Source organism: Hypomesus nipponensis, chromosome 12 (assembly GCF_054491055.1).
Source record: "Hypomesus nipponensis isolate SF chromosome 12, ASM5449105v1, whole genome shotgun sequence".
Classification (NCBI taxonomy): domain Eukaryota; kingdom Metazoa; phylum Chordata; class Actinopteri; order Osmeriformes; family Osmeridae; genus Hypomesus; species Hypomesus nipponensis.
Window position 1 is genome coordinate 9891238 of NC_140372.1, and position 25440 is coordinate 9916677.

Below are 25440 nucleotides of genomic sequence, written 5' to 3' on the forward strand. Positions count from 1 at the left end.
TAGCAGTTTAAAACAACATGCAGTCCTTACCCAAATGCGCCACAGTTTATAAGAAGTAACACAGACACCAGTTGCATGTAGTGAAACAGTTGTCGGCTAATAATAACAGCGATAACTGTGCCTTTAAGGGGATGGACAGAGAGAAGAAGGGAAACCCAATCGCTCCATATCGGGCTGGAAGCTTCAGCAATTAACGGAGGGCACAGGATATCTGAACCTGCAACCTATACATACGCTTTTTGACTCATATTGTCTACGTTTTATTTTGTCTTTGTTTTACACGTGACTTTGTTTTGTTAGTCAACTTCACCGTTAGGTTTTGTTTTGCACCTTTAAGACGTTGTCATCGGGATTATAATTACGCGCAACCCACATCGGTCTTGAGGAGGGTTTTACGCAGCACAGAGTCTTGGGGAGTACCTCCTTCTTAAACACTCCCTCACTCGACAAGTTGTAGCCCTTTCTTTACCCATTTTTACATATCATCAACTGTCCAAGCATTGGGGATCCGTTACACAAGGAGTGTAAAATGGCTGAGATGGGGAAAGGGGTCACCGCCGGGAAACTGGCAAGCAATGTACAGAAAAAGCTCACCAGAGCTCAAGAAAAGGTAAGGGGTAGGCTATAAAGTTACATAGACATGAGGCATATGTTGCTTTTAAACTTTTGGTATTCAATACATCTTGCTTGGCTTGACAGTCCGTGTTGTGGTTTTCAATAGCCTACCTCCCTTTCAATCGGTGCAAATGTCAAAACACCTTCACCGTTATTTCTATTAGGTTTATATCTTATACATTTTGACAGCTGTGGATGCGCGACAAAGTCATAAGACCCTGCCATAGTAAATTATAACACGCACCAAGTATTTTTTTATGTCACGAAACTATAACGGCACATTTAGGTAATTTTTGTGTCACCCAGGGCATTAATCTATTTTGTCTGCAACTTTGTCAAGACAAAATTGATAACAATCCGTCTTTCAATTCGCTCTTGGTATGAATATGACAAACGTATACTTTCGCAGTGTCGTTTTATTGTGAATATGATGTATCTACACCAAGTCTGATTGCGACATGTCAACACTCTACCTACAAGCTCATCCCAGGTTCCGAAGCAGCCCCGCTATTGTCTATTCTAATCACTCTCCTTGCTTAAGCCGTAAGGTATTAACCACGACATTCTAATCGCTCGACTGCAAACAACAGGATGCCAAGAACATGCAGTTGGGCAGGGACAAATATTTTCGATTTTCCTTACATAATTCTTAGTTTGTCTAAAATGTTCGACATGGATCATTTTACTTTACAGGATGAGGGATAGAGAAGGGTGTGTGTGTCAGAGAGTAAAAACGACTTCAAGATGTCATCCCATTGAGTCAGGAACTGACATCAACCATTTGGATGGATCCCATGGGTTGTATGACTCAAATACAGCTGTAGACTTAACCTACTGAATGTGCTGCACTTAGCATATAGCATGTTTTCAAGAGGTGAATAGTATAGTTAGCCCCCTGGTTAATTACCACCTAGGCCCTATTATTTTGATTGCTTCAGTGGGAAGGTCAATGTCTCCTCTTCCCTCTGGAACCCAAACCAGTTGAGGAGTGTTACACAGCCTATGTTGGCATGGAGCCCCTAACCCCCAGCTTCTGCCCTGCCAAGTCAGCGCCGCCAGCTATTGGCTTATGCCACATCGATCCCTCCCTTAAGGTTTCAACAAAGGTTGACCATTGGTTGGAGAAATGTTGAGAACACTGAGTGCTACCATGGTTGTCATAGTGATGTAAATGTCAGTACCTGCTGTGGGAGACCTAGAGACCAGACCAGGAGGTGGTCTGTGTGCACAGCATGATGGGAGAACTCCTCCAGGGGGTACCGGATGAGGCTCATTGGCCCCGTCCGCTGTATGGATACACACACACACCTCTGACACTGACCTCTGGGCCTTCACCAGCGTAGGTCTGACCCTATGTCATTGACAACCCAAACAACGACTCCCCCAAGAGGTGACCGGCCCAGCCCCTGGCTTCCCTCCCACTCCCTGGATACCCAGAGGCCAGCACCGCCCTCCCCTCAGCCCTGCCCGCACACCTGTCCTGTTCCAGCATGCCTCAGTGTTGGACCATGGGTTATCTATGAATAGATCACAGGCCTCCTTCCTCTCATGAATACCCCAGAACCCATGTGTGAGAGAGAGAGAGAGAGAGAGGTTTGGATTAGTGGTGGGTGGGGTTGGCAGCCCTGGGGGGTATGTAGGGGTATTTTAGGTGCTGAAATTCAACACCAGTGTGACCTGTGAGCGACCATTGCTCAGGCTTCTGTGATGCACACTAATGGACGGTACATAGAGAGAGAGAGAGGGAGAGGGAGAGGGAGAGGGAGAGGGAGAGGGAGAGGGAGAGGGAGAGGGAGGAAAAACGCACGCTCATACAGTCCCACACGTAAACCTGTCTGGCTCCTGGAAAATCTCCTGTCATTTCCTGAAGCCCTCGTGTCTTTAGTTGTTGACCAAGTAAAGCCAAAGACAGGTAACTAAAGGGAGTTCGCCTGTCAAACAGGGTCCTTATGCGTGTGTGTGTTCTGAACAGTGTGACATAATCACAGGAGTTCAGGGGGCTGTAACGGCGCTAAAAGGCCAGTCGCCGTCATCAGTGAAAGTCAAATGAGAGATGCTTCTGGGAATGCACACTGAGCTTGTCAACAGCCCTCTCAAACATACCACTCTGACATGGTGGCTATACCTAGATACCTTATATAATATGAAATACTAGTTAACCCTTGTACTGCCTTCGGGTCACATAACGAACCATCGTTGTGTTTACCCAATTTTACCCAATACAAAAACAAATAAAAATAATTTTCTTTTATCCTTCGCAATGTGGGAGGTTTGAGACAGTCCAATGGATAAAGGAAATGCTTCACTTTGTTTTTGTATGCTGTAAAGTTGTCGCAATGTCACGATGGTGGGTCACAATGACTGATGGGTCAGAATGACCCGAAGAGAACACAAGGGATAAGCAAGGAATCACTATGGAATATGAACAGGGACACAAAGTGTCTAATAGAAAGCGCTAGAGAATGTGCCTTCAGCACTTGGTAGTTGGTGACATACTTTATGGGTGTTCATAGTCTTCAATGTCCAAGAATAGACTGTAATGGTATTCACTCCTCTCAGAACCTGTGTGACTCACCACTGTTAAACTGTTCATTCAATGCCGAGTGACACACGAGCATATGACAACTCGGAGCGTACGCAACAAAATGGAGCAGAAAGCGGTCCTTTCCATGTGTACAGCGAGGCCTCTTGCGACCTGGTTTAAGGCGCAGAGAAACTTTGGACCGGAGTGTTAAGTCACAGCTCGAGTTCTTCGAGGTTCCTGGTGAGGGGCTGGAGCATCTCCCCCTGTCCCGTGTGCCATAAAAAGATGGAAGTGTTGAGGGGGAGGGGGGGGGGGGGGGTTGGATAGAGTTTCGCAGCACCGTTCTGCTATCCCTCCAGACCCCCCCACCCTTTCCCTACTCATACCAGCAGACATTCTTCTGTGAAGGTTGTAGTTCCTGACATCTGACCTCCATGGCATGGGCAGACATAGGCGGGGTAAGGTAGTAGTAGTAGTAGTCTCTATACAGTAAAGTCTAACAATGGGGGTGTGTCTGAACTGAAAACATGCTCAGTCTGTTTCAGGCTACAATAGTGGTCCAGTAGATATTTTATGTTCTTCAAGGTCCCATTGTGGACTACAGACCCTGTGTGTCTTTCAATGCTAAACTGTCTGTTTTGTTGCTGTCTCTCGCCATGGCCTCGTCCCCATTCACTGATGATAAAATATGCTCGAGTCATTTTGTGAAATCATGTCTTGTCATGAAACAACCACTATCACTAAACCAGCTATTTTAGATCTGCTCAAACAATAGTGGCATCGGTCAAAGGTCTCTGAGCAGAAAAGGAACAGGCTTGTGTGTAATACCCAGCCAAAATGAGTTTGTGGTGTTGACGTTGGTGTAGGTTACAGGGGAAGTCCCGGGCCGTCTGTAGGCGGGGGCCAGGGGCCCGGGGGCCCGACCCGGCCAGGATTAGGAAACCAGGTGGCCGGGGTGTTAGAGCTGTGTGGAGGAGCTGTCAGCTGACCAGATTAGCTGTTGACCTTGGTAACATCCTCTCTTGACACAAAGACGGCCCAAACCGGTAGCTTTCGTATTTACAACAATGTGCCCTTTCTAGCACTCTCTGTCCTTGTATGTCTTATGCCTCCGCTCTGCTATCAGGCTTTTCTGAATGTGTGCCGTTGAGCTTTTTTTTGATGACTTCACATTCTGCCTAGTCTGAGGTTAACAAGAATGCAGAATTGAAACTTGGGCATAGGGGAAATGGCCTAGTGACAGAGAGTGACATTACGCTGGTGGACACTCCCACCCCTGGTGTCAGCTGGTCTCCAGGAGACACAGTGGAGACACATGGCTTTGACAGCAGGCCTAAAATAGTCCTCAGGACCAGCTAAAGGCTGCTCCAATAGAATCCATTTTTGACTATTGTTGATTTCCTCCTCATGGGATGATAATCAAGGGTCACGTTGTGAATGTGATCGCTCCTCTCAGTGCTAGTCTTTGTCTGTCTGTCTGTCTGTCTGTCTGTCTGAGGTTTGGTGGAGATATTTATGGCATGGCTGTTGGTTGTTCTTTCAGGTCCTTCAGAAGCTGGGGAAAGCAGATGAGACCAGGGACACTGCGTTCGAGGAGGGCGTCACAAACTTCAACAAGCAGATGGTGAGATCAGCCTACCTCTCAAAACCCCTCCCTCTTCTATGGATGTCCCCTCTCCTAGACCCTCGTCACACAAGCCCACACACCATCACCATTAGATTTTCTTTTCTTTTCCAGTTAGAGGGCAGCAAACTGCAGAAAGACTTGAAGGCCTACCTAGTAGCAGTAAAAAGTAAGAAGCCTGCCCTGCTCCAATCAGTTTCTTTTCGTGTGTTGTAGTCCTAAAACAGAAAATATGAGTCTTAACTCTGTCACGTGTTTCTGTCTGCCTGTCTGTCTGTCTGCCTGAGTGTCTGCCTGTGTGTCTGCCTCTCTGCCTGCATGTTTGTCTGTCTGCCTGTCTGCCTGCCTGTGTGTGTGTGTGTCTGTCTGTCTGCCTGTGTGTCTGCCTGTGTGTCTGTCTGCCTGTGTGTCTGTCTGTCTGTCTGTCTGTCTGTCTGTCTGTCTGCCTGTCTGTGTGTCTGTCTCCCCAGCCATGCATGAGGCGTCCAGGCGACTGCAGGACTGTCTGGCAGACATGTACGAACCAGACTGGTTTGGCAAGGAAGAAGTGGACGCAATGGCAGAGGTGGGTAGACCTGACACCTTGGTGTGGGTGGGGGAGTTCATGTGTCTGGTCTTCATTGAAGCAGGTTTCAAAAAGAACAGTTGCCCTGCTAAAAAGAAAGGTTTGAATCACCCACAGGGTTCTTATCTCCAACTTTTCAATACCTGTTTTGTTCCCCCCCGAAGCATCCAAGTCAGTTATCCTCCTTGCCCCACACGCTCTCCCCCTCCTTCCTTTTCTTAACCGCATGTCTTTCTCCTCTCATCCTTCCACCTGAGAAGGAGATGATAGAAAAGGAGATGGACAATAACCTGGAGGTAAAGAACAGGAGCTTTAGGTCTGGTCTGTCTGTAGTGGTCCAATAGATCCCTAATGTTACCCAGTAGAGCTAGGTACACATCTCCAACTGAATCGGTGACATTATCATCCCTGTTGTCCGTCGACCTATGGGGTTGTGACGCTGTGTATATAAATATATTTGTGTGTGTGCGTGCGGGCACCTATCCATGTGTGAATGTTGTAGGACACAGATTCTCTGTGGACAGACTACTATCAGAAGCTCGTGGACCAGTCTCTAATCTCCATGGATACATACTTGGCGCAGTTCCCCGACGTCAAGGTGTGTATGTGCCGCTTGGAAACCTATATTTACATGACTTGTGTTTATTTGTAACTTATGCGGTAAATGTTTTGACCTTTTGAAATCACCAATGTTGATGTAGTATGTTCCTATACTGCAGCCTCTGAATCTGCTGTGTCGTTTAAATGCGATGAGGTATCACTTCTGACACTTCTATGTCTGTGGTTCCCTTTTGTGATCCCCTCTTTTGTGGAACCCAGGCACGCATTGCCAAGCGTGACAGGAAACTTGTGGACTATGACAGTGCAAGACATCACTTTGCCTCCCTACAGAAGGGCAAAAAGAAGGATGACGTCAAGATGGCTAAGGTAGCCAAACGAAATTGGGCATCCCGCTGAACGGAAGTGTACTGAATGAGGCCTGTATGATAGTTAGAGGTTTCCCGTTGGTTATTTGTAAGTCTGGCAGCTGCTGAATAGCCAGACATCAATAACATGTGCTTGTGTTTAACAGAATGTTTGTTCTCTAAATAAAAATTGTCCGTCAGTCCTACTTCCGTTCTCTCTCTCTCCACCCTATCGGTCTCTCCTATCTGTGCCTGCCTCTTCTTCTGCGTGTGTGTGTGTGCGCACGGCTAGCCCATGTCTGTCCTGGAGAAGGCTGCTCCTGGCTGGGCTCAAGGGATGCTCTCAGCTCATCATGTCGCTCAAACTAACCTGTCCAGAAGCCAGGTACTGACAAACCCTCTCGCCTGCTCTGCCCTAAACAACTCAGCCGTGCCTTACTTATCCCATGCCCTGTTCGGCCTTACAAACCCCTGCTCTACCCTGCTTACCCATGTCCTGCCCTGCTTACCCCTGTCCTGCCCTACTCTTCCCCCACCCCCCCCCCCAAAACTCACTCTCAACCAGTAATCCCACCCTTTCTCAATCATGAGGTTCATTCGAGTGAAATGATGGTGACGCTATGCTGGATGTCCACAATCCGTTTGTTTGTTTTGAACCTCTTGCGTTTGGTGTGGTGTGTGCAGGCGGAGGAGGAGCTAGCGAGGTCTCAGAAAGTGTTTGACGAGATCAATGTGGATCTACAAGAGGAACTCCCAGCATTATGGAACAGGTGAGGGGGGACTACACCCAACGGAAAACCACCACCTGAATGTCCTCACGAGACACATGCACACTCTCTCTCTCTCTCTTTCTCTCTTCTCTCTGCAGTCGTGTTGGCTTCTACGTTAACACATTCCAGAGTATGGCTGGATACCAGGAGAAGTTCCACAAAGAGATGGCCAAGGTGAAATGGCAGATCTGCATGACCGCATGGACTGATCGAGCCTGCCGACTGATTTGATTGGTTGACCTTCTGCTCTTCTTTCTTGGTGTTCAGCTCAACGTGAACCTGAATGACATCATGACCAAACTGGACGAACAGCGACTGGTCAAGTGAGTCAATGCATTTCAGCCTTTTTCTTTCGAATGACGTTTCCCCACGCTGTGTGTGTACACGACCACTCTACACGTACCAGCCAAAAATAAACACAACAAAGCTCCGCGACGCGATCAATGTCGAATGCATGCCCAGTCCATTGACTGAGGTTCAAACTGTACAAGTTCATAGTAGACCTCAAACTCCCACTCCCCACTCCCCCCCCCCCTGCAGAAAGGGCGCGAAGACTGGAACCCCCGTGAAGAGGTAACAGCTTTGGTCACGACTGCAGATAACAATACACATACGAGCTGCTGTGTGTTTGAGCCTTCCTTCCTCTGTGTGGTCACATGTCACACGCTTGGCCAGAGCCCCTCTGTAGGGGGGCTCCGCCCTCGAGTTGTGTGTGGGGTGACGAGGCCCAACGGACCCACGTCGCTGACCTGGCGTTTGTTGTTGGGTCTTGTTGAGGTTGTTGAAGGAATGTGTGGAAGGTTTGTGCATGTGGGCCTGGGGGCGCTCTGCTGGGATGTTCAGCAGTACGTTTTGTTTGGAAGTTGCTTGTATAAGTCGTTGGTCAGAGAGCCCATTGTTATTGTTGTAAGATCCCATTGTAACCTGTTTGTTATGGACTAAGCTCTTGATTCCATGGTATGTGCTCGCAGTTAAGTGCATGGGATTGCTGCCCTCATCTGGTCATGATATGCCACTGCACACAAATGTCCCTTTAATTTCCCCAAGTAATTTCCCCTCTTTCTTTCTTAGTGAGGGAGCCAATCACAATGCAACCTCTGACTCTCCAACCAAGGTAAAGTCTGCTATTTATGTGTCTCTTCCAGTAAAGTGTGTGTGTGTGTGTTTGTAATGTTGAATGAGGAATATACACTGGTAGTTTGAGGTTTCTCTCATACTTTTGTATGAGAGGATTGAATATAACGATACATATACCAACCATAGTGTCACAACATGTATGTCCAGTAAGCCCGTGTGTTTACTAACCTGTGCTGTGCCTGTGTCTTCCACTACCTCGTGTGTGTGTGTGTGTGTGTGTGTGCATGCCCCGATAATCAGCCTCCCCAGTTGAGGCCCGGACCTCCTTCACGCCCTCCGCCCCGGGTCACGCCGACTCAGGACTTGAAACAGGAGAACATCATCAACCTGTTTGAAGAGGCCATGGTGCCTGACGCTATCCCAGACACCACACCACAGGTCAGACAGCACCTCCTGCTCCTCTCAACGCGCCGCTCAAGCTCTTCTCTTACTTCGCAGCCCTTCATCGAGGCCAGGAGGCTTTTTATTCTCTCCATCTTGACCTTTTCCTGTCACCACCACCCCTTTCGCCGGAACGTTCCTGAACAAATGTTGCTGTCAGCCAATCCCTAGCCAGCCAGTCTCCACTATCCTATGGCTGCCCTGTAAACCATGTCCTCACTCCCTCCCCACCCCTCTCTCTTGTACCTCGACAACCAGTCAAATTCCCTGTTGCTTCTACCAGTAAACCTGATGCTTCTCTCCCTCCCATGCGTGTTTGTGTGTCTGTGTGTGTGTGTAGCATTGTGTGCCCTCAGTAGGGGCTAGTCTACTGGATATGGACCTGGATGTATTACAGGCTGCACCCTACCACGCCCCCCAGGTGGGTCTCCCCAAGGTCAGACAAGGACAGGAGAGGACAGGGGGTCAAGGTTCAGGGGGTCAAACGCTGGCTGCCGTCGGAGGAACTCGCTGTTGTAAAATAGTAGCATACCAAGAGGTGTGTCGTCATCACAAACAGGAACCAGACCCTTTGTCTCTCGGTGTCTGTGTTCATTTACAACAGGATCTGGGTCTTGTTTGTGGTTCCCTTCGCACCCCCTGGTTTGATGCATGGCCTTTGTATGCATGGACTCTCTCTAAGCACGGAGAGGGATGATCCTTCAAGCCCTCCATACAATGCCGCTTCGCAGAGCAGCAGAACAGGCAGACCGAGTCTTTGTGTCTGGTGGATGAAAGGTGTTGAGTGGCAAGTTCTTTACGCCAGGGTGTCGGGATAGACTTCACTGATCTGCACTCTCATTTATCTCACCCGGTCTCTCAATCTCTTAATGCCTCACGGAAGGCGCCATCTTTGGAATCGTGGGAGGTAAGTTCTTCCTGATCTCTTTATCCTGCTTGTTCCCCTAAGGGTCAACAGACTTTTCCCCCAATACACTCTGTTATCTATACGCAAATCAGACTAAGCTGTCTATGGGACTGGCTTCAGTACGAGGAGAGGGATTGTGTTCATGCTGAAATGAAGGAACCTGGACTTTGAGGGAGGAGAGAAGGGAGGGGGAAAATGGGGGTCCGAGATGTAAGACATTCGGACCATTTCATCATGTCACATATCAGCAATCACCGGTCTCTCTTCCAACCCCCCCCACCCCCCCCGCTTGGTCCCATGCTGTCCCTGATCCTCAAACACTGCCCCATGACTCCCACCCAACCTGTGAACCCATGTCCTCAAAACCTATGTAACCCTTGGATGCGGCGTCAATGAACCCTCTGGTCCACCCGCAACACCCCCGCGTTTCTCCCACTCCACCCTTTGCCGCCCCCCTCCTACCTGCCATGCCGTTCTGCCCCTCCACCCCAAGGGAGAGCAACCCCCAGCCACAGAGGAGCCCCACGACTACGTCCAGGAGACAGGCTTGGAGGAGGAAGCTACCCAGGCTGCCCCTCCCTTCACCCAGCCCAGCTGGGACAGCGAGCCAGGCTGGGATGCCGACGGACCTGCTGCCCCCCAGTCGTACACCCAGCCCTCCTGGGATGAGGTTGAAGGAGGCCAGGGTGCCCCGACGGGCTGGGGAGAGGACAGGCCCCAGGCGTTGCAGTCCGAGGGTGGCTGGGGAGATGATGGAGGGGCCCAGGTAGGGTTGGGGGAGGAGGACGGGGCTACGGGCTGGGCTGAGGAGGGCCAGACGGGCTGGGCTGAGGAGGGCCAGACGGGCTGGGCTGAGGAGGGCCAGACGGGCTGGGCTGAGGAGGGGCAGACGGGCTGGGCTGAGGAGGGCCAGACGGGCTGGGCTGAGGAGGGGCAGACGGGCTGGGCTGAGGAGGGCCAGACGGGCTGGGCTAATGCTGAGGGGCAGCCGCAGTGGGAGCAGATCGCAGACGGGGAAGGGGAGCTGGCCAGTGTGAGTAGGAGGAGAGACGACCTAGGAGAGAGCCTGTGCCCTAGGGTACGAGCCTGGTAGAGATGAGAGACTAAGGCTTCACAAACACCATGATGGACAGCTGAGTTGATCGTTGACCGGGATCTTGGCAGTAAAAAAAAAAAAAAAAACACAAAAAAAAACATGCTGACCAATGGCTCGCTCTGGAGGTTCTTCAAGTTTCAGTCTCTCATTTGTAGGACAAAGTAAACGATGTGGAGGTGGTAGGACTCAGCTTAGTGGTTGCACCGTATGTTTGGACGTGCGTGTGCATGTCATGTCTTTCTGTGTGTGTGTTGTGTGTCGTGTTATTCATGTTTGTGGCTGGTTATTCATGTTGTGTCGGGGGAAGTACACACCTACTGGTCATTCCCATCTTTTCATGAGTCACTAATGGACTCTTTCTTCTTCTCCTTTTTTTCCTACTCTCTGTTACACACAGACTGACTCAGCAGAAGCTGTAGCAGACACTGCTGGGGTGAGTACAATGAGAAAGCACAATGAGCCTGTAGCCAGAAGAATGAAAATGCAAAGCCCTCCTTGTCGTCTTAGCTGTACATTGTGCTTGTTGGATGGTTCTCTTTGTCTCATAAGTGTTGGTTTCTTGTTGATTTGCATTCCCAGAGTCCGGTGACCAATGGTTCTGATGGGGTAGACATGCCTGACGGATTTACCTTCAAGGTGGGGGATGTTGTTACACAGCCGAGATCTGTGACCATGGAGACCAACTAAGTAGTAGGGTAGAGGGAAAGGGCCAGGTACCTACTGATTGGTTTGCCTGTTTTTCCAGGTGAAAGCTATGCATGACTATGCAGCCACTGATGGGGACGAGCTGGACATGAAGGCTGGAGATGTGGTGCTGGTCATAGCTTTCGACAACCCGGATGAACAGGTCCGTTCTAAATCACTTTGAATGCATTTGAAGTAGATTTACTATCAATAAACAATGTACATTATTAGGGCTGGGAATCTTTTGGTACCTCACGATTCAAATCGATTCTTCGGGGTCACAATTCGATAAAAAATCTATTCACAATTTTTTATCAGATTTCGATTCCATATATTTACATTTATATGTATTCATTTAGCAGACACTTGTATCCAAAGCACTTCCAAGAGAGAGCTTTACAAAAGTGCATAGGTCAATGATCATAAACAACGAGATTGCCTCAAAACATTGCGGGTAGCCAAAACATGAAGCATACATTGTGAGAAGACTGAATCGCGATTCATTGTGAATCGATTTTCCCCCCACCCCTACACATTATTGTATAGAAGGGACACTTACAATACAAGCTGTATTATCTGAATATGTATACTGTATAATCTATTCTACATAATGAACAATACATTAAGAAAGGAGATAAGAGCTATTGTACATCATGTACATTGAGTTCACAAATCTATCATTGACTCCATCTTGAATCCGCCTCTAAGTATAGGCTATCGTCTCTTTGTGCAGGATGACGGCTGGCTCATGGGGGTGAAAGAAGATCATTGGCTTCAGCATAAGAACATGTCAATCAAAGGGGTCTTCCCTGAGAACTTTACCGAGAGGTTGTGAGCTGGCTGTCCCATTGAACCTGCACACCATCATCTCAATGCAAGGATGTTTGTTTAAAATGTGCTGGAAAACCCATACGGTAATAATTGAGCATTACAGAGTGGATTTCATGGTTACATTTTTTATTTGTGTGTTTACATTTTCCTCATTGAGTGGGGTTAGAACTGTGCCAGTGAAGAATTTATAGAAATACATACCTAATCAACGATCTGCCTAAACACACACAGATTACTGAATGTAACTTTTGGCACCCACTTCATCCCTTTATGACTTCTGTACCTACGCCTGACTTCAAGGGTTCAAGGGTGAAATGAAGAACAATGTATTACACTACCAAAGCACCACCACCTCTGAAAGGTCTTTGAGCAATCTTCAATTTTAACTGATCAGCACGCTTTTATTTTGATTGTTTGTTTTTACACTCTGTGAATGTGGTCCTTGGAAACCAAATTCAAATTAACAATAGAAAGAAGGGAATGTACAACAATAGCTGTAGTGTATGGATGCCAGTTTACATTTTGACTTTTAATTAGCCTATGAGATTCTGCCAGAGTTGTTTGCATGGTTTATTTTAGAGCTGTTTACTTTGTTGTAACCTGTCATTCACAGAGCCGGAGATTGGGCATGCTCTGGTATCGGCTCTTGTTGTTGCAGTTCTGTCTGTGAACAATATGAAAATACATGGTTTCAAGGTCAGGGATTTATAGATATGTCCCTGGCCCTTGTCTTGACTGAATTTCAAATGTTATTAGGGAACATTGGTTTGTCTACATGATACATTTTCTGTGGCCATTAATCGGTTAGGGAGTTGTTGGTGATATGTGTGGTATTGATCAGCTATTTCCGATTTTATTATTGTTTATCATTTGTTTTGGAGGTAGTAAGAACACAGTTGTTGGAAACAGAGCTAAAAACACATGTAAGAATTTCTGAAAAGTATTGTTGTATACTGATGTAGCTAAACACATTTGCCTGTATAAAAGAGGCCTACTATGGCAGATTGTGTAGACGTTGAGCTGTTGGCTATTGTTCTATTTCTATATTGCCCTATCATAATGCAAAAAACTGGCTCTTCATATTCCGTGTGACCTTATATGTGACCTGTTTACTGTCTCATTGGCCTGTGTGGGCTGTAGGTCAGTGCAGCTGAGTGAGCCGTCTCTCTGATTCTCTCTGCATACTTGTATAACCTCAAATGAGGAGGACACACATTAGGCTTCTCCCTGCTAGTAAACAATAGAGGGGATCCCTGGACAAGCTGTGTGGTCAGCCTTGGTGAAACACTGGATCACTAGGCACGAGCAGGCTCTCTGTGGTGTTTGTTTCCATTAGATCTCAGGTCAGGGCCTCATTCTAATATGAGGAGTCTGTTGTATTGCTGAAAATCAAGATCTTAACATATCTGTCTGGAAAGTGTTCATATGAAAACATAATTTGATGGATGGTAACTACTACGTCTTTTTTCTAGAAGTGAGAGTAACTATCCATGTCATACAAATAGTAGCCTACTCAACAAAAAATAAATATTAAAAATCAGAATATTGAACACCCATTTTATATCTTGCTGAATACCAAAGACAGACCTGTTCAAACTACTATTGAATGTTGCTGGAAATTAACATTGGGTCTTCCTGTTGTTACAGTATGTTACTGCGTGTCAATGGAGAATATGTCTGTGGTAAAGCCTGAAACAATAAAGACAGATTTGACACACCATAAATTGTGCAGACTTTATTTCTCATGGCAGATATGTTTGCTGCACAGTTGGCTGAGCCAGTTCCAGTGATATATTAGAAGAACCATGTGAGCAGTCTGGCACGAAACCAGCAGAACAATTTTGTATACCACTCCTTACCATTTTATTGTCATTTTAGATAGACATCTCTACCGACTTTAAATTCGAATGGAGTGAGAAGGTCCTTCAGCTCAGCTGTTGTGCATTCTAACTGTTAACCATTTTAGACTGTATCCTGTAGTGACGTCAACCATAAAAACATCTGCCCTAGTTCCCTTTCCTGGGACCCATAATGCCTTGCCGTGTCCCCACACAGCAAAAAGGTCTTGGGTTCGACTCCCACTTCGCCCACCAGAGCACCTTACGGTGCCCCATCTCCCTGGCAGTTCTGTGTGGAGTTGACATGTTCTCCCTGTGCTCACAAGGGTTTCCTCCACAAATGACCCAAATAAAAACATGCATAACAGATCGCTCTCCTGTCCATGTTCCTGACCTGGCAGGAGGTGAATACAACCCAAATGGATGTGGCTGATCACTGCATCTGACGGTCCTCAGAGGAAGGGCAACAGGATGGGTATATAGAGGGAAAATGTCATCGATAGACACTTCAGCATGCGCATGTGTATCCTCCACATTGCCGCGCCCTGCTGCATGATAAACGTTTCTTTATTCTGTTTACAACACTAGGTGGCAGAGTGACTTGCCTAAGCCTGGCGAGCTGCAAAGCACATTTTAATGGCTGCCAGTTTTGGGAGGAACCGCTCACATTCGGCTCTCGCATTCAACTAGCCCCTTTGTCTGGTGAGTATGTATTGCGTGCGTTGTTTTTATTTTTCAGATAACGTAAATTAAAAGGTGCACATCAGGGATTTGTTGCTGCAAATAAATCATGCAAACGGAGATCTGCTTTAGAGCGAGAAAGGGTTACAATGGTGTTTCTGTTACCAAAGGATACACTCAACCAGGCGTTAAACACAAGAGAACAAGCAGGCCTCGGGGACAGGGGGAGGGGAACGGTGGCTTTGCAATAACAATGGCTCAGGAAGCACAGCTCGGGGGAGGAAATCTGTTGCGCATTCTTCATTTCAGGAGGGTTTTTGGTAATCTTACCGGGAGCATCTACTTCTCCTACGTTTGTTGTTGAGTATAGCCTGATAGAAGTCGCCGTAGCAACCTTTTGTCGAGTATTGGGTGGAGTTGTTTGGATCGTCGTGGTTACTCATTATCTCTGTGCATATTAGATAGTTGTTGGTGTGTGACGAGGTTTGTTTGCACAGTGTGCTCTGGAGCTGAGCTATTGGCTTTTCTCTCTGCAACCAGGGACTCAATCATCCAAACAGAGTTAACCCCTCTGTAACCACCAACAAGCCTTGTTACCACGGTGTCCACTAGAGCTATAAATACAGCGGACCTGCTACAGAAGACTCACACTCAAGATTTCTCCAGCAGATCCTTAACGTCAGCCTGAAGAAACTACAACCATGGTAAGCTTCTCACATCATGCCTTTTGTCTGCTCTTTGTTTCCTTGTTCTAACGGGAATCATTCTCTGTGTCAAATATTAACAGAAGTTACAGTTTTACTAAATGTGTGTATACTTATTATTATATTCAACATTTTGTGTATTTAGAGAGAAATATTTCTTTACTGGAAAAGGTGTAATTGTCAAATATTTTGAATCAATACTCAATTCATTGATAACATTTCTAATGAGCCTAAAATGTGTATGGCTCTTAATTGGCAGTTCATTTTTAATGTTTTAAAATAGAAACGTATGTTGGATTCGGTCCTATCTCTCTCTCTCTGTAGCGTGAGTGCATCTCTGTCCATGTTGGCCAAGCTGGAGTCCAGATGGGAAATGCCTGCTGGGAGCTCTACTGTCTGGAGCATGGGATCCAGCCTGATGGTCAGATGCCCAGTGACAAGACCATTGGAGGAGGGGACGACTCCTTCAACACCTTCTTCAGTGAGACTGGAGCTGGAAAACATGTGCCTCGTGCCGTCTTTGTTGACCTGGAGCCCACTGTCATAGGTAACACTAAAGGAATTTTTTAATAGTTATTTTTTAAGGTTAATATTTTAAAATGTTCTTCCTATCGCCCATAGATTAGCAAATTCTGCTTTGATTTGAACCTGTTTCTACCCTTTTAATCCACAGATGAGGTGCGCACAGGAACCTACCGCCAGCTGTTCCATCCTGAGCAGCTGATCACAGGCAAAGAAGATGCTGCCAACAACTATGCCCGTGGGCACTACACCATTGGCAAGGAGATCATCGATCTGGTACTAGATAGGACGCGTAAACTGGTAAGAAAATGCACAGTTAACTGGTATTGGCCTTCACATTGCTACTTACAAAATATATCTGACTTAATTGCAAAAACATGACTCATATATTTATTCCTCTCATTCAGGCTGACCAGTGCACTGGGCTTCAAGGTTTCCTCATCTTCCACTCCTTCGGTGGAGGCACTGGCTCTGGCTTCACTTCCCTGCTGATGGAGCGTCTCTCTGTTGACTATGGAAAGAAGTCTAAGCTTGAGTTTGCCATCTATCCAGCCCCTCAGGTGTCCACTGCTGTGGTGGAACCCTACAACTCCATCCTGACCACCCACACCACCCTGGAGCACTCTGACTGTGCCTTCATGGTAGATAACGAAGCCATCTATGACATCTGCCGTAGAAACCTGGACATTGAGCGTCCAACCTACACCAACCTCAACAGGCTCATCGGCCAGATTGTCTCCTCCATCACTGCCTCCCTGCGCTTCGATGGTGCTTTGAATGTAGATCTGACAGAGTTCCAGACCAACTTGGTGCCCTACCCTCGTATCCACTTCCCTCTAGCCACCTATGCTCCAGTCATCTCTGCTGAGAAGGCCTACCATGAGCAGCTGTCTGTTGCTGAGATCACCAATGCCTGCTTCGAGCCCGCCAACCAGATGGTAAAGTGTGACCCCCGTCATGGCAAATACATGGCGTGCTGCCTGCTGTACCGTGGTGACGTGGTGCCCAAAGATGTCAACTCTGCCATCGCCACCATCAAGACCAAACGTACCATCCAGTTTGTGGACTGGTGTCCCACTGGCTTCAAGGTGGGCATCAACTACCAGCCCCCCACCGTGGTTCCTGGAGGAGACCTGGCCAAGGTGCAGAGGGCTGTGTGCATGCTGAGCAACACCACCGCCATCGCTGAGGCCTGGGCCAGGCTGGACCACAAGTTCGACCTGATGTACGCCAAGAGAGCCTTTGTGCACTGGTATGTGGGAGAGGGCATGGAGGAGGGAGAGTTCTCTGAGGCCAGAGAAGACATGGCTGCTCTGGAGAAGGATTATGAAGAAGTGGGAACCGACAGTGTTGGAGATGAAGGCGAGGAGGAGGGAGAGGAGTACTAGAAGGTTTCAGATTTGAAGAATTACGTACACAACCCGAAGGCTGAGTGTTAGACTAATTTGAGAACCATACTGTACGTCCACTTTCACGTTAAACATAACTGTGACCATTTAAATCATGCAGTTTTGATGTTGTAACACTTCACTTAATAAAATAGATCTTAGAAAAACGGATTTATCATTTATTTTCCACTCACACAAAATTCTAATCTTTAGGAAATTAAACAAATGCACCAAATATACATTCTCTATCAATTGTTGGTAATATAATAGTGAGCATTAAATTATGTACATCTTTAAGGAATACTATACCACCAGGCGAGATACCATAATTCGATAATTTACACAAGTGTGAACTATTGTAATCTAGACTTTAAACTATTTTGCCTGACTCCTCCAGATTGAGTGTTTTGTTAAAATGGTAACTGTTACAAACAATTCACTTTGACTGCAAGTGCCATGCTATGGATGGCTACCAAATCTAAGGGCCTGGCTTTATATTAAACATGTCACAAGGGTTAGGTGACACCCTATTCCAAGCATTGGATCCCTTGGAAAGTCTCAATGTATCAAAAAAAGAAGAGATATTAGTCCTTGTGCGTCTACTTTGTTTGCCCATTTTCAAACACGATGCGGATGGGTTTTATATTTGAAGGGAATACAAACCCGTAAACATATATTTTAAAGACGGTGCTGTTTTAAAAGTATATAAAACATTGCAGGCCGAAGAAGATTATGTTAAAAGGCATTTAGGTTTTAATAAAAGACTGGATTATAACAAAGCCAGCCACTAAGGTTGTCCCCTGATAATCTTGCACCTATGGGGACATTTGCATTGTAAATGAAATGCAACTACTATGGTGATGCAACCAGATCTTCCGTAACAATAGCCCATTCAGGTCACTCGGGGGAGGTATCCATTTTCTTTCCTCAGGACAAAAAGACAACATGAGCTAAAGAAAATGGATCCTGAAGAGAAGTCTGTGCTGTATATTTGTATACTGCACTTAGTGAACAAAGTTTAAGAGTATCTACACAATGCTCTGGATAGGACGTCTGCTAAATGACAATGTAAATGCATAAATTGTCCAATGCAGCACATTTTTTTATAGTGTAACTCAAAGTCACTAGAGTACAAAATACATTTGAGGTCTAAGATACTTGACTTTTAAAATCTGAGTGATGCGAAATTAATTAACAGATCAGACAAAAAGGGATTGTAAAAGCCAAAGATTGACTTAATGTGGGTCATATTTCACAGCAGTTGGTTCATTGTTGTTGGTTACCCATCTGTCTTACGACAGGTACCCTTCCTTGACTGTGCAGGGTTACATACAAACGGGGGTTCTTTTTGTTCTTGCGCCCGTCTTTCAGTTAAGAAACTAAAATGGTATCGGCTTATCCAACATCTCAAGCTACCACAACATGCACAACCGTTGCCTAGCAATCCTGAAAAGCTATAAAGCAGCTCCAGGCACTTCTACCTGGCACCAAATCCTCAACTGCATATTCCAGATCTGAACAACCAGCCGCTTCAAGAGAATTAAACATGGTGAGGACAATTTCTTTATATATATATATATATATATTGATCATGTGGACAACCCTCATTAATGCAAGGTCTAAGACAGTTTTATTGGCCCTACATAAAAAAGTTAAATAACAGAGTAGGCCTAAACTGAGGAGACTTTGTTTGCTGTCCTGGAATTACAAAAAGGTGCTGTTGTGTGTCATCACATACAAGGAAAAAAACATGAATTCAACATGCCATTTCTAATGAACTTAAAATTGGAGAACTGTTGGACATATTTTACTGAACTGCCTCATCCAGCTTGTTCTACTGTACCTAAGCAACAAAGCTTTATTGTAAGCCGCTTTCTAGAAACATTTATGGAATTTAAGTAAGCAGGCGTGTGACCCAAGTGATTCCTTTCTGTTCAAGCGTGAATGCATCTCTATCCATGTTGGCCAAGCTGGGGCGCAGATTGGAAATGCCTGCTGGGAGCTCTACTGTCTGGAGCATGGGATCCAGCCTGATGGTCAGATGCCCAGTGATAAGACCATTGGAGGAGGGGACGACTCCTTCAACACCTTCTTCAGTGAGACTGGAGCTGGCAAACATGTGCCTCGTGCCGTCTTTGTTGACCTGGAGCCCACTGTCATAGGTAAATAAAAAATCTCAGTGTGGTTCCAATTAAATTTGAAACCAAAGGTTATGATACACAGGTAAACTATGCCTCCCTACAGATGAGGTGCGCACAGGAACCTACCGCCAGCTGTTCCATCCTGAGCAGCTGATCACAGGCAAAGAAGATGCTGCCAACAACTATGCCCGTGGGCACTACACCATTGGCAAGGAGATCATCGATCTGGTACTTGATAGGACGCGCAAACTGGTAAGCAACTTCACATTTCACTTAGTATTACACTACAGCTACTTATAGTATGTTCCTGACTTATTTGATTGAAAACGCATAACTCAATGATCTCTTCCTCTCATTCAGGCTGACCAGTGCACTGGGCTTCAAGGTTTCCTCATCTTCCACTCCTTCGGTGGAGGCACTGGCTCTGGCTTTACCTCCCTGCTGATGGAGCGTCTCTCTGTTGACTATGGAAAGAAGTCTAAGCTTGAGTTTGCCATCTATCCAGCCCCTCAGGTGTCCACTGCTGTGGTGGAGCCCTACAACTCCATCCTGACCACCCACACCACCCTGGAGCACTCTGACTGTGCCTTCATGGTAGATAACGAAGCCATCTACGACATCTGCCGTAGAAACCTGGACATTGAGCGTCCAACCTACACCAACCTCAACAGGCTCATCGGCCAGATTGTCTCCTCCATCACTGCCTCCCTGCGCTTCGATGGTGCTTTGAATGTAGATCTGACAGAGTTCCAGACCAACTTGGTGCCCTACCCTCGTATCCACTTCCCTCTAGCCACCTATGCTCCAGTCATCTCTGCTGAGAAGGCCTACCATGAGCAGCTGTCTGTTGCTGAGATCACCAATGCCTGCTTCGAGCCCGCCAACCAGATGGTAAAGTGTGACCCCCGTCATGGCAAATACATGGCCTGCTGCCTGCTGTACCGTGGTGACGTGGTGCCCAAAGATGTCAACTCTGCCATCGCCACCATCAAGACCAAACGTACCATCCAGTTTGTGGACTGGTGTCCCACAGGCTTCAAGGTGGGCATCAACTACCAGCCCCCCACCGTGGTTCCTGGAGGAGACCTGGCCAAGGTGCAGAGGGCCGTGTGCATGCTGAGCAACACCACTGCCATCGCTGAGGCCTGGGCCAGGCTGGACCACAAGTTCGACCTGATGTACGCGAAGAGAGCCTTTGTGCACTGGTATGTGGGAGAGGGCATGGAGGAGGGAGAGTTCTCTGAGGCCAGAGAAGACATGGCTGCTCTGGAGAAGGATTATGAAGAAGTGGGAACCGACAGTGTTGGAGATGAAGGCGAGGAGGAGGGAGAGGAGTACTAGAGAGAATCATAGTACAACACAACATCTGTATAAATAAAGTCTCGACAATTAGATTATCTCTACGTCTACAATATCCATTGTCCGTTTTTAAATACAATGTGATGCTCAGTGAAACCTATTATTGTTGTGGGTCACTTGTGGGTCATTTTTGCAATTTGCATTCCTGTTTATTGCCATCAACTTCTGTTTCTAGAACATTTTCACACTACAGCCACAGTAAACTGCAACCATGACTACTAAGGCTTTAGACAATAGCAAGCTAATAAGCACCCATGTGTGCAGTCTTAGTATGTATACTGCGGATATCGGAGTTTAAACATTACACTTTCAATTTTACCAAATTAATATATGTTAAATAAACCTTTTCAATAAATTGTTTCAAGTGTCTGCACGAGTTATTGGGGAAAAACCTTTTTGATACATTTTTTATCATGAAATTGAGGCGGACATTGAATGGCATTTCTTCCTCTATTTTGCATTGTGATTAGCTAAGTCTATCAGACGCCACAGTTACAAATGCTATGATTATCAAAAAATGGCAATTGGTTGAAGAAAGTACATATTTTGAAAGATGATACAATCCATCATTTTCACAGTAATATAAAAAAACGAAAGAACTGATATGTGAAAGTTTGCACAAGGTTGGTATAGTGACTTCAGATACCTAACTTTTAAATTACTATCACTTTGTATGGCCTACAGTCTGAATACAAATGATTAAATATAGTATATACTGTATACAGAGAGATTCCTCCCACTTCACTTGTCTTACTCATAGTGGCTCATAGTACCTGGTTTGACTGTATGCACACATTCTCTCCCAGAGGGCCCAACATTTCTGCTTTTATCTCCCGTTAACTGACTTCCCCTCCCAGTTTTTCACAAGGATATTCTTAAAACATTGTATTTTGTAAAGTGTCAATTGTAGCACCGTTGTTTCCATGCATTCAATAGGTTAAACTCAGGGATATAAAGGAGTAATTGGTGTGAGAGTACTCTATGTGGGTGGTGCTCATATTAGAAGTAGGTTATTTCCCTCTGACTCAGTTTCAGGCAAGCTGGCTGGCTCAGGGCCCGCCCTTTTTTTGTACTAACAGTTAATCCCGCCCATAGAACTCTGTGCTCCCGCCAACTGTGAAAATACAGCTTCCTGTCTCCCCCCCCCCCCACACACACACCAGACTCACTATAAAAACCCCGCCTTGGCCTCCCTCCTCCATTACAGCCTTCATTCTCCGAATCCTCAACGTCGGCAAGAAGGAAAAATCTGACAAAATGGTAAGTGCTTATGATCTAGAGTTCAGAGATGATATCCAGCTCTGGCTTCAATAGAGCAGAAAGGGGTGCTTGAATTTTGTACAAACGGTACTAACAATACAGGAATATAAACATCATATCAATGCTTATTTGATAAACTACGACTGGAGAGTTAAAGTATACTGATTGCATGTACAGCAGCATTATTGAGATTTTGAGATTTTCTTTTGGGGGTGGGGGGGGGCTCTTTTCAAATGAGCAGTGAGGACTGCATTGTGAAGATGAGGATTGAGAGCATGTCTGACTGACGCCATAGTACTGGCGCAGTTTCCTTAGCCTATGGGGAAAAAAAGCATGTTGTAGTCAGCAGTATTTCATTAATTCCAGAGGAAAGAGTAAAAAAGGACCAAAAAAAGGATCGGCTTGAAAAAAAAAGAGATAAATGAAATGTGTCTAATGGATATTTGTTCAACTAAAGTCTTTTGGAAATTCCTAATATTGTCCAGACATTGTAGTTTGTCTGTCCTCAAAAGGCGCAATCTGATATCTGTCTGTGTGTTACACAAAGCAGCGTGCTCCGCTGCTGAGGGCAGGGAGGGGGTAGGGAGTGGCCCGCTCTTTGGATTTTTCCCTCTAGAGTTGGACTCTGAGAGGCTGCTTCTGGTTTTCATGGGGGAGGGGGTCAGATCCTTTCTCTGAAGGCTGCAGTAAAAGCCCTCTGTGACTCAGCACTCTAGCCATATGCTGAGTAGGACAGCAACCTCTCATCGCTATTGATTAACAGGGTTACACCAATGGAGATGGGATAGGGTTCATTTTAGGTTAAGCAAAGTCCATAAAGCAACATGAAGCAAAGTATCACTTAGTACTGAATCTCAGAGGGATATTTTAAATATCACAATTATCTCAACTAAATTTGAACTGTACAGAAGGCTGGGCCATGCATTGTTTTAGGGAGGGGCAGGTCCAGTCTAAGATTCACCTTCAGAAGGTTACATTTTCTGGGAGAGAAAAAAAACATTTGTCTCTACTATACACATCCGTAGTCCTCCTTGGCATGACACTTTATCATCAGATCAAGACGATGTGAAACAAGAAAACTAACCATTTAATGTAATTACTGAATTAGAATAAATATGTTTTATGGTTTGTGTACACTAACGCTCAACTCTTTATTTTCTGCAGCGTGAGTGTATTTCCATGCATGTCGGCCAAGCCGGAGCCCAGATGGGAAATGCCTGCTGGGAGCTCTACTGTCTGGAGCATGGGATCCAGCCTGATGGTCAGATGCCCAGTGATAAGACCATTGGAGGAGGGGACGACTCCTTCAACACCTTCTTCAGTGAGACTGGAGCTGGAAAACATGTGCCTCGTGCCGTCTTTGTTGACCTGGAGCCCACTGTCATAGGTAACACTAAAGGAATTTTTTTATAGTTATTTTTTAAGGTTAATATTTTAAAATGTTCTTTCTATTGCCCATAGATTAGCAAATTCTGCTTTGATTTGAACCTGTTTCTACCCTTTTAATCCACAGATGAGGTGCGCACAGGAACCTACCGCCAGCTGTTCCATCCTGAGCAGCTGATCACAGGCAAAGAAGATGCTGCCAACAACTATGCCCGTGGGCACTACACCATTGGCAAGGAGATCATCGATCTGGTACTAGATAGGACGCGTAAACTGGTAAGAAAATGCACAGTTAACTGGTATTGGCCTACACATTGCTACTTACAAAATATATCTGACTTAATTGCAAAAACATGACTCATATATTTATTCCTCTCATTCAGGCTGACCAGTGCACTGGGCTTCAAGGTTTCCTCATCTTCCACTCCTTCGGTGGAGGCACTGGCTCTGGCTTCACCTCCCTGCTGATGGAGCGTCTTTCTGTTGACTATGGAAAGAAGTCTAAGCTTGAGTTTGCTGTTTACCCGGCTCCTCAAGTGTCCACTGCTGTGGTGGAGCCCTACAACTCCATCCTGACCACCCACACCACCCTGGAGCACTCTGACTGTGCCTTCATGGTAGATAATGAAGCCATCTACGACATCTGCCGTAGAAACCTTGACATTGAGCGTCCAACCTACACCAACCTCAACAGGCTCATCGGCCAGATTGTCTCCTCCATCACTGCCTCCCTGCGCTTCGATGGTGCTTTGAATGTAGATCTGACAGAGTTCCAGACCAACTTGGTGCCCTACCCTCGTATCCACTTCCCTCTGGCCACCTATGCTCCAGTCATCTCTGCTGAGAAGGCCTACCATGAGCAGCTGTCTGTTGCTGACATCACCAATGCCTGCTTCGAGCCCGCCAACCAGATGGTAAAGTGTGACCCCCGTCATGGCAAATACATGGCCTGCTGCCTGCTGTACCGTGGTGACGTGGTGCCCAAAGATGTCAACTCTGCCATCGCCACCATCAAGACCAAACGTACCATCCAGTTTGTGGACTGGTGTCCCACTGGCTTCAAGGTGGGCATCAACTACCAGCCCCCCACCGTGGTTCCTGGAGGAGACCTGGCCAAGGTGCAGAGGGCCGTGTGCATGCTGAGCAACACCACCGCCATCGCTGAGGCCTGGGCCAGGCTGGACCACAAGTTCGACCTGATGTACGCCAAGAGAGCCTTCGTGCACTGGTATGTGGGAGAGGGCATGGAGGAGGGAGAGTTCTCTGAAGCCAGAGAAGACATGGCTGCTCTGGAGAAGGATTATGAAGAAGTGGGAACCGACAGCGTTGGAGATGAGGATGAAGAAGGAGAGGAGTATTGAAAATGTTAAAAACAACTCCACCTTGCTGATGCTCCATAACTAGCTACAAGTCCCTGATAATACAAAGGGTTAAATGGACTAGCAACATTGGAATCATTCAATGAAGTAGGCTAAGCACATGCCATTGCGCTACGAAAACCTCCCTGCCCCATCACGAAAACCATCAAACCTTTTGCAATAAAACTGTAAAAAAAAAAAAAACTGTCTTGATTTTTCTTCCACAAAATGCAATCTCTATGGTGCTGGCATACTAACAGAAGCATATAACCCTAATACAGGATTTAACAGTAACAGACTGGATCACACATAGTGAAGTGAGTCGTTTCAGAAAGTCCTTGCAAAGGCTACTAGACTATATAGGGAAACATGAATGACATGTCAGCAAGTTAGTTTAATACCCAAATTATAGGGGTAACAACAAAACTGTTCATGGCTTTACCATGTGGCTCAATATTTTCCTCAACATGCACACGAACATTTTCAAATATCGTTTGATAAAATGCTCAGTTAATAAGCCTATAGCGCAATGTTGACCATCATGGGTTTCAAAGTCTTACTTTTTTTCTCCATAATCTTTAAGAGCCACGTCTGTCTTGAATGTTAAAGCAGAAGATGTGATCTGATACAAAATACTGCAAGTGTAAGATATGGCAGACAGTTGAGTCTCATATCTGCCAAACTGGGTAACTGTTTTCCCCAACTGCCTACTTCATATCGCTTTTGTGACATGACCCGTTTAAATAAAACAACTAACTTCGCTC

The 25440-nt window shown here is 46.2% G+C and overlaps 4 protein-coding genes across 8 annotated transcripts; all 4 read left to right on the forward strand.

Moving 5' to 3' along the window:
* Positions 1-163: 163 nt before the first annotated feature.
* On the forward strand, positions 164-13763 carry bin1b (bridging integrator 1b). Of its 5 annotated transcripts, XM_084667402.1 has the most exons (19): positions 164-610; positions 4683-4763; positions 4878-4932; positions 5234-5328; positions 5831-5926; positions 6148-6255; positions 6526-6618; positions 6918-7003; positions 7102-7177; positions 7271-7326; positions 7544-7576; positions 8075-8117; positions 8381-8518; positions 9405-9428; positions 9922-10461; positions 10922-10957; positions 11104-11160; positions 11270-11371; positions 11942-13763. In XM_084667402.1, the coding sequence occupies exons 1-19, from the start codon at positions 530-532 to the stop codon at positions 12041-12043; spliced, it is 1902 nt and encodes a 633-aa protein (XP_084523528.1). In that variant the 5' UTR covers positions 164-529; the 3' UTR covers positions 12044-13763. The 5 variants fall into 5 exon arrangements, with proteins under 5 accessions (XP_084523528.1, XP_084523523.1, XP_084523525.1 ...); XM_084667397.1 differs by lacking the exons at positions 9405-9428; positions 9922-10461; XM_084667399.1 differs by lacking the exons at positions 8381-8518; positions 9405-9428; positions 9922-10461.
* Positions 13764-14425: 662 nt separating this feature from the next.
* LOC146261028 (tubulin alpha-1A chain-like) lies at positions 14426-17339 on the forward strand. The gene is made up of 5 exons (XM_084667395.1): positions 14426-14579; positions 15099-15262; positions 15587-15809; positions 15936-16084; positions 16192-17339. The coding sequence occupies exons 2-5, from the start codon at positions 15260-15262 to the stop codon at positions 17170-17172; spliced, it is 1356 nt and encodes a 451-aa protein (XP_084523521.1). The 5' UTR covers positions 14426-14579; positions 15099-15259; the 3' UTR covers positions 17173-17339.
* A 1802-nt stretch (positions 17340-19141) lies between these two features.
* LOC146261029 (tubulin alpha-1A chain-like) lies at positions 19142-20992 on the forward strand. The gene is made up of 3 exons (XM_084667403.1): positions 19142-19334; positions 19417-19565; positions 19674-20992. The coding sequence occupies exons 1-3, from the start codon at positions 19214-19216 to the stop codon at positions 20652-20654; spliced, it is 1251 nt and encodes a 416-aa protein (XP_084523529.1). The 5' UTR covers positions 19142-19213; the 3' UTR covers positions 20655-20992.
* An 844-nt stretch (positions 20993-21836) lies between these two features.
* Positions 21837-24880, forward strand: LOC146261030 (tubulin alpha chain-like). Its single transcript, XM_084667396.1, has 4 exons — positions 21837-21932; positions 23097-23319; positions 23446-23594; positions 23702-24880. The coding sequence occupies exons 1-4, from the start codon at positions 21930-21932 to the stop codon at positions 24677-24679; spliced, it is 1353 nt and encodes a 450-aa protein (XP_084523522.1). The 5' UTR covers positions 21837-21929; the 3' UTR covers positions 24680-24880.
* The last annotated feature ends 560 nt before the right edge of the window (positions 24881-25440 follow it).

Excerpts from the sequence above, each read along its gene's own strand:
- bin1b (XM_084667402.1), top strand. The coding sequence starts at position 530 with ATGGCTGAGATGGGGAAAGGGGTCACCGCCGGGAAACTGGCAAGCAAT. Across the intron at positions 5,927-6,147 it reads CGCAGTTCCCCGACGTCAAG|GCACGCATTGCCAAGCGTGA; the intron begins GTGTGTATGTGC and ends TGTGGAACCCAG. Across the intron at positions 7,004-7,101 it reads CTCCCAGCATTATGGAACAG|TCGTGTTGGCTTCTACGTTA; the intron begins GTGAGGGGGGAC and ends TTCTCTCTGCAG.
- LOC146261028 (XM_084667395.1), top strand. Across the intron at positions 15,810-15,935 it reads CCTGGAGCCCACTGTCATAG|ATGAGGTGCGCACAGGAACC; the intron begins GTAACACTAAAG and ends TTTAATCCACAG. Across the intron at positions 16,085-16,191 it reads TAGATAGGACGCGTAAACTG|GCTGACCAGTGCACTGGGCT; the intron begins GTAAGAAAATGC and ends CCTCTCATTCAG.
- LOC146261029 (XM_084667403.1), top strand. The coding sequence starts at position 19,214 with ATGCCCAGTGATAAGACCATTGGAGGAGGGGACGACTCCTTCAACACC. Across the intron at positions 19,335-19,416 it reads CCTGGAGCCCACTGTCATAG|ATGAGGTGCGCACAGGAACC; the intron begins GTAAATAAAAAA and ends GCCTCCCTACAG. Across the intron at positions 19,566-19,673 it reads TTGATAGGACGCGCAAACTG|GCTGACCAGTGCACTGGGCT; the intron begins GTAAGCAACTTC and ends CCTCTCATTCAG.
- LOC146261030 (XM_084667396.1), top strand. Across the intron at positions 23,320-23,445 it reads CCTGGAGCCCACTGTCATAG|ATGAGGTGCGCACAGGAACC; the intron begins GTAACACTAAAG and ends TTTAATCCACAG. Across the intron at positions 23,595-23,701 it reads TAGATAGGACGCGTAAACTG|GCTGACCAGTGCACTGGGCT; the intron begins GTAAGAAAATGC and ends CCTCTCATTCAG.